The sequence below is a fragment of the Pyxicephalus adspersus genome, chromosome 8 (genome assembly GCF_032062135.1).
Source record: "Pyxicephalus adspersus chromosome 8, UCB_Pads_2.0, whole genome shotgun sequence".
Taxonomy (NCBI): Eukaryota; Metazoa; Chordata; class Amphibia; order Anura; family Pyxicephalidae; genus Pyxicephalus; species Pyxicephalus adspersus.
In genome coordinates, this window is record NC_092865.1 from 235,178 (window position 1) to 245,702 (window position 10,525).

The 10,525-nt window shown below is 50.4% G+C and overlaps 1 protein-coding gene across 1 annotated transcript; it reads right to left on the minus strand.

Moving 5' to 3' along the window:
• Window positions 1–221: 221 nt before the first annotated feature.
• Window positions 222–10,469, minus strand: LOC140337063 (vitamin D3 hydroxylase-associated protein-like). The gene is made up of 13 exons (XM_072420581.1): window positions 7,939–10,469; window positions 5,909–6,054; window positions 4,335–4,547; window positions 4,095–4,228; window positions 3,794–4,000; window positions 3,678–3,718; window positions 2,893–3,017; window positions 2,666–2,791; window positions 2,350–2,445; window positions 1,839–2,007; window positions 904–1,049; window positions 555–689; window positions 222–474 (listed from the first exon to the last, which is right to left on the minus strand). The coding sequence occupies exons 1-12, from the start codon at window positions 8,153–8,155 to the stop codon at window positions 555–557; spliced, it is 1,755 nt and encodes a 584-aa protein (XP_072276682.1). The 5' UTR covers window positions 8,156–10,469; the 3' UTR covers window positions 222–474.
• Window positions 10,470–10,525: the final 56 nt, after the last annotated feature.

The window sequence follows — 10,525 nt, forward strand, 5'->3', positions numbered from 1 at the left end:
CCCCAACCGTCCCAATAGATTGTAAGCTCTTCTACCTTCGGTATTGTTCCTAATATCTTTGGATTGGGCGACATGGGATCTGTTCCAGGGGCTTCTGTCCACCCCGCCGTCCTGCCCATCACCCCCCTCCATCCTGCCCAGGAAAGCAATAAATAAAGTGCTGAGCGGTGATTATGATTGGACGGCGAGGAGGCAGCGCACATATCACACGGCTTCTATACTCATTATTAGATCAGATTTTTATATCAGAATATTTCAGCAATTACATTATTCTCCTGCAATTAAATGTTTGCTGATTGGACAGAACAGTTGTGCAGCCACATCAACCAATCAGAGTCCTGGCTCCACTTTCCTGACGATCTGATTGGAGATCTGTGGTGTAGAGAAGTAACGCCAGATCTGATTGGTGCACGCAGAGGATAGGAGGAGAATATTCTGGACTTTATGATCCAATGAAGACGATAAAATCCAAACCTGGGAAGGAAACAAAAAACTTTTCTTCTTCGTTCTCAAGTGAAATATTTCACAAATGTCATTATTTTGCAGCCACAAACCTAGACAGGTCCTCTTATCGTCTTCTCCCGGTGGAGGGTTTGGACTTCCATCATAAGGCGCAGGCACAGCTCATCCTGGTACGGCAACGCCACGCACTGCACGGAGAGCGGCAATCCCACCCCATCCGAGACGGCCTGCAGAGACAACCAATCAGGAGCCATCAATGGAGGAGCCCGGTATAGGGAGCAATGCGGGTCCCGCAGGAAGTCCACACAGCCCCCCACTTCCTGTGCCGGCATAAAATCTCAAACACCCGTGTCAGCATGACCTGACCCCGATCTACAAGAACAGGAAGTCACGGGATTTCTGGCAGATCCCAAACTCGGGGACAATGAAGAGATCATTCACCTTTCTGAAGAGTTTGTCCCAGTGATCGTTCTCGTATCCCTTATAATGCTTCAGCGCCTCCTCGTCTTCTGTGGTCACCGACCCAACGGGAAGCACCCCGGCCGGGAACTGCAGCATATTGTAGAGGGCGGTGAAGGAGGCACAGGCTGATAACGTGAGAAAATTGGGAGAAAACAAAGGAAACGTTTACAATTATTATTATTATTATACCCTGCTACCCTGTCCTGTACCCGGAAATATTGGATACGGCTTCATCCTACCACATTGTGCCACAACACCAAATGCCTGCATGGCACCACAGCAACAAAGTAAGAGGTCATACGTGGCACTAATATAGGTGGCACTGGGGTGTGATGTTATACGTGGCACTGGGGGCGTGCTGTCGTACGTGGCACTAATATATGCGGCACTAGGGGTGTGAGGTCATATGTGGCACTAATATACACGGCACTGGGTTGTGACGTCATACGTGGCACTGTCATGCGTGGTACTGGGGGGGGGGTGAGCTCATACGTGGCACTAGGGAGTGGGAGGTCATATGTGGCACTATTATACATGGCACTGGGTTGTGACGCCATATGTGGCACTGTCATATGTGGTACTAGGGGTGTGATCTCATACGTGGCACCGATATAGGTGGCACTGGGGGTGCGATGGTATATGTGGCACTGGGAGGGCGTGATGTCATACGTGGTACTATGGGTGTGAGCTCATACGTGGCACTGATATAGGTGGCACTGGGGGCGTGATATCATACGTGGCACTATTATATGCGGCACTAGGGGTGTGACGTCATATGTGGCGCTGTCATACTTGGTACTGGGGGTGTGAGGTCATACGTGGCACTGGGGTGTGATGTCATAGGAAGCACGCTCATACTCATTCTGGATATCCAGAGATCGGCAGCTCTGGTCTGATATAAAAACAAAATCTACCTAACAGTTTCCCCGCATAACCAACATTGAAGGCCGGGCCCAGCATGGGACAGATGAGGAGATCCAAATCCAACTTCCTCCATTCACCGATAAACTCAGCCTGATATTCCTGGAGAAAGACCAATAGAAAACCATCACAAGAGACAACCAATAGCAAGAGAGCACAAAATGATCAATTACCTCCACAGCCGTCTGATGTGACCAATGCTCCTCTACAGACCTGGAAAGAGAAAGGAGACAGCGCTACGGTATATGTCAGAGCTATATAAATATATAATAATAGTGTGTGACTGTGGGGGGGCATTAGAGTGTCAGCTCTTCTGTACAGAGACTGATGGGACTGGCTCAGTGATCTATGTACAGCACTATGGTATATGTCAGAGCTATATAAATCTATAATAATAGTGTGTGACTGGGGGGGACATTAGAGTGTCAGCTCCTCTGTACAGAGACTGAGGGGACCCCCATCCAGCTTGTACAACACCCAGCACAGAACACGGCACCCAACCTACAACTTATCCCCCAACGTTCTTCCTCCATCTCCCAGCACGGCCTTTATGAACAAGTCAAACACGTGGTCCACTCGTGGCGGTCTGAATGGGATGAGCTACGGAGACATGAAGATCATTTCCTTGGATTGGTGTCTCGGGTATTTGCATTGTGTGGACTTTGTACAATAGATCAATTATTATTAATAAACAGGAATTATATAGCGCCAACATATTACGCAGCGCTGTACAATAAATAGGAATCATATCCGCTGCTTCCTTTAGTAATGATTTGGCTTCCACCTTTTGTTACCCCTAAAACCAAACGTCCCCCCTCACCTCGTGTCCGGCCCCCTCTAGAAGGTTCTTTGTCTCCAGCACTACGCGGCTCATGCTGGGGTTCGGCTTGAAGAATCCGTCTTCCTCGATATAACCGATACGTAAATTCTTCTTACTGGAGAACATCTACAACAAAGCGTGGTCAGAGCCTATTCGTGGTACCCCCATTCATAGGACATGTGTCATTGGAATAACATGAAGTCTGCCGATAGATGAGGGCCACTTACCTCCTCATTGAAGGGAATTGGGGGAACATTGGGGTCAAGGCGGAACATTTCCTCACACAGCAGAGCTTTCATTGCCAAAACCACGCCGTCCACATCCCGCGCCATCGGCCCAATGCACGTAGACACTAAAATGTGGTAAAACCCAATTAATGTGACTCCCCACAACACCCCAATTACATGGGCGAGCTGCACCCCACTGACACCGATGGGACACTCCGCACCCACCATGGTACTAATACCAATATTGGGGGGATCTACACCCCACTGACACCGATGGGACACTCCGCACCCACCATGGTACGGGACCCCACTAATACCAATATTGGGGCATTCTTTCCCCCATTCTCACTAATGTCTCCCACACTCCCCCAACACCAATGTAAGAGGTAGATATTATTCCCTTAGGATGTAATGGCGCCCCCCAGTGGGTGGTGCATCCTGGGCAGTGGACAGCATGGACTGGGTTGAGGTTTTCTTGCTGAGTGTGGCACAATAAATGATTGGTCAGTACATTTGTCTCATGTTTGGAGCATTGCACGTGGATAATGACACCAATAAACCCGAAGGATGCTGGGCAGGGAATCTAACCCCCGCTACCCCTCATCCAGTCATGGACCCCCCAATCACAGCGGGCCATATGGAATTGGGGGGCTGTAATATTCCAGCCATTGTGTCCCCTAAAGCTCATGTGACCTGGAGCTGCAAACCCGGCAGCCGCATCTGGCAGGATCATGACAGCTCTGTATAGAAGTATATTGTCATGATGAGGCGGGGTTCCTCCTTACCCATCGTCATTCCATCCACACATGGGCGGACGCCACGAATGCTACAAAACAAGGCCGCGTTTAGATTTCATTCAATATTCCGATAAATCGGCCTGACCAATGGAAATTCTGCTCACCTCAGTCTCTTTGGTGACGGCTTAAATCCGGCAATCCCACAGAAGCTGGAGGGAAGTCGGATGCTGCCACCGATATCGGTCCCAATTCCCAGAATGGAGCCCCCACCACCAATCAGGGCCCCCTCCCCTCCCGTGGATCCTGCACAACCTTTGGCTTTGTTGTGGGGGTTCAGTGTCCCCCCATAGATGGGATTACTGGACTCCATGCTAGAAAAAGAAGAAATTGGCTTGTGATTGGCTTTGTGGACCATCGTGGCTCTTTGCCGTGGTCCCATGAGACGGAAAACCGATTTGTCCTCACCAGATCAGAGTCTGCGGCACATTGGTCTCGGCAAACACAATGGCTCCTTGTTTCTTCAGCACTTTGACAATGACGCTGTCCTCCTCCTCCAGGACATCCAGGTACTGAACCAGGCCACACGTGGAGTGCTGACCCTGGAAACCACAAATGTTACAATCCCGGACCAATCGTATCGTCCAATCAGATTGTGACGTGCTCAGGGTACAATGGGAACAAATCGTTTGCTGCTGATATAATTACCTGGTAGCCAACCTGTTCTTTTATAGACACGGGGACCCCATACAAAGGGCCCCTGTCACCTCTCTCCTGCAGCTTCTTCAGCTGAGTCTCACAGTCAGACATGAAGACGGTCAGACAATTCACGTCATTGTGAACTTCAAGAGCCTGCGGGTGAATAGCATTCAGCACTAACAACACAGCCCCGCCCGTAACAACACAGCTCCGCCAACAACACTATAGACCGCCCACAACAATACAGCCCCGCCCATAACATCACAGCCCCGCTCACTATACTACAACCCCGCCCACAACACCACAACCCCGCCCTAGAGGATTTAAAGGGACAGTAACAAGGATAATAAGAAGAGAAGCAGATGGGAAGTTTCATTACAGCCGGAGACATTGTGAGGAAAACTGATGGATTTCTGATTTATAATATACAGAACACAGCTCCCCCCCCCTCACCTTCAGCCCCCCTTCACCCTTCCTTCCCCTCCCCCCACCCTTCTTGTATCTTTTCCCATTGTTTCTAGGTTAGGCAGTGATATTTGCAGCATTAGAACATCCACAAATCCTTTAAAGAGAACCTGTCACCATCTTGCCGGTAGAATGCACAAACCTTCAATGATTTTATTGCTTAATGAGTTTTAAATGATTTTTATTCTGACTTCGACCCCGACCTTCTGGCACTGCGGAGAGCCCCTCCATCTTTTCAGATTGTCAGCTTCCTGTGTGTGTTGGCCCAGCTCCTCTGGCCAGTATGTAGCTGAAGAGGGGAATAAAGTGTCAGCTCTCTAGAATCAGATCCAAGATGGCGGCACCCAGCAGCCGGCTCGGGCAAATGACAGGGAGGGGTTCTGTAGATGACTTTGTACATCGCTGCCATATATGTCGCTGCTATAAGAATACCGGATGATATTAATAATTACAAATAAAGGATTAGAAAGGCCGTGAACGAGGCAGCTGAAGCTTTGGCGCTCCCATCCCCCGCCCAATCATCTCCTCTCATGATTGGGTCATGTGACCCGGGAAAGGCAGCAATGGCCAAATTACCCCAAACTGCCCCCGAAATGTCCATAGAATGGATAGAGAGTGGTAAGGGGGGGGAAGGTTTTTAGGGTTCCCTTTTAGTCCTCCTGTTGGAGAGCTGCAGATTTGATTGGCTTTCAGTCCCTGGGTCCCCCCCAGAACACCCAGCCCCCCCTTACATAATTAAAGTTACAGAAAAACTTTGGGGGAGAACCAAAGTGACACCAAAATCTGAGATCAAAAATCCAAACAACAAACATGGAAACCATTTTATTTCTCCGAACAATTCTACAATTGTCTGCAATAAGAAGAAATTTGCTAGGAATGACAATGTGCGGGGTGTCAGTGGGTGGGGTGTCAGTGGGTGAGCTTTCAGTCAGTGGGTGGAATGACAATGTGCGGGGTGTCAGTCAGTGGGTGGGCAGGGTGTCAGTGGGCGGGGTGTCAGTTGGTGGCCAGGGTGCGGGGTGTCAGTGGGCGGGGTGTCAGTGGGCATCAGTGGACAGATGGCAGGTCATGTGACTAGCAGGTTTTTGGGTCCCCGGGGCATGGAGGGCCCCACAGACCTGGATGAACTCCTTGTCCCAGAGGTCGTTGTAATATCCCTTGTAATGTCTCAGCTCCTCCTCATCCTCGGCACTGACCGTGGTAACCGGCAGCACTCCGGCTGGGAAGTTCAGGATATTGAAGAGCATGGTGAAGCCGAATCCGGCTGGAAAACACCAAACAAAATCCGGTAAATGTGTGCGACGTGGCATAGGGAGGTGACATAGAACAAATCCCACCATATGTGGAAAATCACAACATCAATCCGGGAGCCACAATAACTTCCAGATCTGTAATTCTGTCTGGGCAGTCCAGCGATCCTGGGACATCGAAGCAAACGGCACCGGCAGGGGGGTGACACCACTGTTACCGATCATCAGGAAACAAATCAATGTTCAGAATTGTTCCTGAGAGCAGAACCATAATCACAATGAATGGATCACACGACTGGCCAAACAGAACAATTTCATTGGCTGGTGAGGAATGCTGCTGGACTCCAGCTGATCAGATCATTACTGATCATACAACTGGCCAGACTGTACAGGGTGATGGGAAAAGGATAGACATCAGCGTCATTCACCCAGCCGTCATTCACCCAGCCGTCATTCACCCAGCCGTGACACCACGAGGGAGAATTACCAAAGAGTTTCCCAGGGTGGCCGATATTGAAGGCTGGGCTGAGCGCAGGGCACAGCAGGGCATCCAGGCCGAGCTTCCTCCATTCACTGATAAATTCATTGCGATATTCCTGAAATCAAAGATGACAATCGGTGACCCTCCAGGCCGGCACCAGGTCCAGGAATTCCCATCGGATTGATCGGATTTACCTTTACAGCTGTATAATGTCTCCAGAGATTCTTCACAGAGCTGGGGGGAGAAGAGAAGGGGTTAGGGGGCAATTAATGGCTGCTCTTCATATAAACAGACAGACGGGGGCACCATAGAGCACACTGCAGACACAGCGGGCACAGCCATACACCCGTGGTTCCCATCCCCCTCCCATCTGTGGCCCCACCGTGGTTCCCATCCCCCTCCCATCTGTGACCCCGCTGTGGTTTCCTTCCCCCATCTTTGACCCCCTCGTGGTTCCCTTACCCCTCCCATCTGTGGCCCCAACGTGGTTCCCATCCCCCTTCCCATCTGTGGCACTGCCATCATTCCCTTCCCCCTCTCATCTGTGGCCCCATCGTGGTTCCCGCCCCATCGTGGTTCCCTTCCCCCTTTCATCTGTGGCCCTGTTGTGGTCCCCCCCTCACGTAATCCCGAAAAGCAATAGGGATGGAGGAAGAGTGGGGGTAATTGCCCCGGGCCTATCTCTGTAGGATGGCTGTGATTGGTTGCTGTCCCGGGCATTGTGGATTACTCACCAGGGGCCCCATGAAGAGGGCAATAATCTTCTTCAGAATGGCCGGAGTTCTCCATAGGAGGAGTTGCTGCTTCAGGTTGGGGTCCACCACGTCAGGTTTACTGCATAGAAGAGACACAGAATGAATGTTCCCCCCCGAGAGCCAATCACAGGGGACCCTGCAGGGGAGATCACCCCAACAACCGCTGAGCCCTGCTGTAGAAGGGAGGGGGCGCAGTTTTTGTGGAATTCTTTGTTGTCAATCACTAAAAGATGCCCCTCCCCCATTTGCCCCATCATGCCCAGGAGCTCCCCCCCATGGCGGAGGAGGAGAATGCAGGGGACAGAAAATCATCAACTCACAATTTCTCCAGCAGAGTCTTCCCCCCATCAGCAAAGAATCCACGAATACAAAGCTCATTCAGGGCAAATTCAATTCTGGGCGGGGTGAATGGAACCAGCTGGGGAGAGAAACAAATCAAATTGCATACAATCTGCCCCAATCTACATGGCCTGTCACATTCACCGCAGGTGAAGCTGACACTCTAATGTTCCCCCACAGTCACACACTATTATACATTTATATAGCTCTGACATATACCGCAGCGCTGTACAGAGATCACTGAGCCAGTCCCATCAGTCTCTGTACAGAGGAGCTGACACTCTAATTGTCTCTCCTTCTGGAATTCCACTTACCTGGCAATCATTCATATCTCACCTGCTCCAGGTACTGCAACACAGCCTTCTCCATGAGCTGCACGGCATGCTCTCTCTGCACCCTGGCACTCTCAATCTTCTGATGGCATCGTCTCCGATCCATCCAGTGTATTATCAGCAATCCGGCTACTACACAGCACAGGATGGCTACCAGCAGGTGAGCTGTCGGCATGCCGAACAGAAGGAACCGCAGAGAGCTCAGCATCTTCTGGGAAAAACTTCTGCGCCACTTTCCTCAGACAAAGGAGAGACTGGGCACTGCCCCACCAGCCTGGCAGAGACAATAGTGCCAGAAATAGCTCTGTGCTCACATGATGCCTCCTGCCATCACATTATAATTCATCTGTAATCTCTGCAACAGATGGGGTCATATCACCCAGAATCAGGGCAGAAACCAGAAGCCTCCTAGCCCTGGGATTAACTATCTGCCCTTCCCTTAAGTAAGATTGCAGCAGGAGGGGAATATGAGGGGCAGAATATTCCTCTGTGACTAATACAATGAAAAATCTTTTCTTCCGTTTGGAATGAGAAATGCCCTGGTAGAGGGTGCAGTGCCAGGTGCAGCATTCAGGAACAGATATGAGATACATCAATTTCAAAATTTAAAGAAATGAGAACGATCCTTTCATCTACCTGAACCGAATGATAACCATGGAACAAGCTGTGATCTCACTGTGACCCTAAGCCCTGGGTGCCATCAGCCGAAGAGAGGACATGAAGTGTTCAGACTGGAAAATTATTAACAGAAACGTTGGCTTAACTAGCCCAACTTCGAGCCCAACATGACCCAAATACAAGCCCAACACAGCCTTCAAAGCCTAACACAGCTCAACTAAAATCCTAACCCCAGCCCAACAAAAAAGCCCAACACAGCTCAACACAGCCTAATTGTGATCCAAACACAGCCCTACAAAGAAACCAACACTGCCCAACTAAGATCCCAACCCAGCCTAACAACAAGCCTAACACATCTCAACCAGGAGCCCATCAAAGTACAACACACATAACACAGGCCAACTACGAGCTGAAATACCAACCAAACACAGTCCAACCAGAAGCCAAACACTGTCCATCCACTACCCCAACACAGCCCAACACAATCCAACCACAAGCCCAACATAGTCCAATCGCGAACCCAACACAGTCCAACTGGGAGTCTAATAAACCCAACACACCCAAAACAGTCCAACCACAAGCCCAAGAGAGTGCAACCATGAGCCCAAAACAGCCCAACAAACCTAGCACAAACCAATACACCCAACACAGCCCAACCCCAACACAGCCCATCACAGTAAAACCACAAGCCTAACACAGTCAAATCGCAATCTCAACATAGTCCAACTATGAGTCCAACACACCCAACACATCCCCACACAGTCCAACCACGAGCCGAACACAGTCCATGAGTCCAACAAACCCAAGACAAACCAACACAGTCCAAAAACAAACCCAACACAACTCACCACATCTGATCAGAGCCCATCAGAGCCAAACCACGAGCCTAACACAGCCCAACCAAGACCCCAACACTGCCCAACGATGAGCCCCACACAGCCCAACCACGAGCCCAACACAGTACAACCACAAGACCAACACATTACAACCACAAAACCAACACAGTACAACCACAAAACCAACACAGCCCAACAGAGTTGAACCATGAACCCAACAAAGCACTAATACGAGTCCAACAAACCCAACACAGTCCAACACCGAGCCCAACACAGTCCAACCCTGAGCCCAACACAGTCCAACCCTGAGCCCAACACAGTCCAACCCTGAGCCCAACACAGTCCAACCCTGAGCCCAACACAGTCCAACACAGTCTAACTATCAGCCCAACACAGCCCAACCACAAGCCCAACGCAGTCCAACCACCAGCCAAAGTATGAGCCCAACACAGCCCAACCACAAGCCCAACATAGTCTAATCGCGAACCCAACACAGTCCACCTACGAGTCTAATAAACCCAACACACCCAAAATAGTCCAACCACGAGCCCAAGACAGTGCAGCCATGAGCCCAAAACAGCCCAACAAACCCAGCACAAATCAATACACCCAACACAGCCCAACACAGTAAAACCACAAGCCTAACACAGTCAAATCCCAATCCCAACATAGTCCAACTACAAGTCCAACACGCCCAACACATCCCCACACACTCCAATCACGAGCCGAACACAGTCCAACTATGAGCCCAACAAAGTCCATGAGTCCAACAAACCCAAGACAAACCAACACAACTCACCACATCTGATCAGAGCCCATCAGAGCCGAACCACGAGCCTAACACAGCCCAACCAAGACCCCAACACAGCCCAACAATGAGCCCCACACGGCCCATCACAGTAAAACCACGCCAAACCACGCCACGACAAGCCAAACACAGTCAAATCGTAATCTCAACACAGTCCAACTACGAATCCAACACGCCCAACACATCCCCACACAGTCCAACCATGATCCCAACACAGTCCAACCACGAGCCCAACACAGTCCAACTCTGAGCCCAACACAGTCCAACCACAAGCCCAACACAGTCCAACCACAAACCCAACACAGTCCAACCACAA

What these genes read in the sequence shown, in the direction of transcription:
- LOC140337063 (XM_072420581.1), bottom strand. Translation starts at nt 8,155, where the DNA reads ATGCTGAGCTCTCTGCGGTTCCTTCTGTTCGGCATGCCGACAGCTCAC. An exon ending in CCGTCACCAAAGAGACTGAG is followed by an intron (nt 3,719 to 3,793) that starts GTGAGCAGAATT and finishes CTTGTTTTGTAG; the next exon opens with CATTCGTGGCGTCCGCCCAT. An exon ending in GGGACAAACTCTTCAGAAAG is followed by an intron (nt 690 to 903) that starts GTGAATGATCTC and finishes TTGTCTCTGCAG; the next exon opens with GCCGTCTCGGATGGGGTGGG.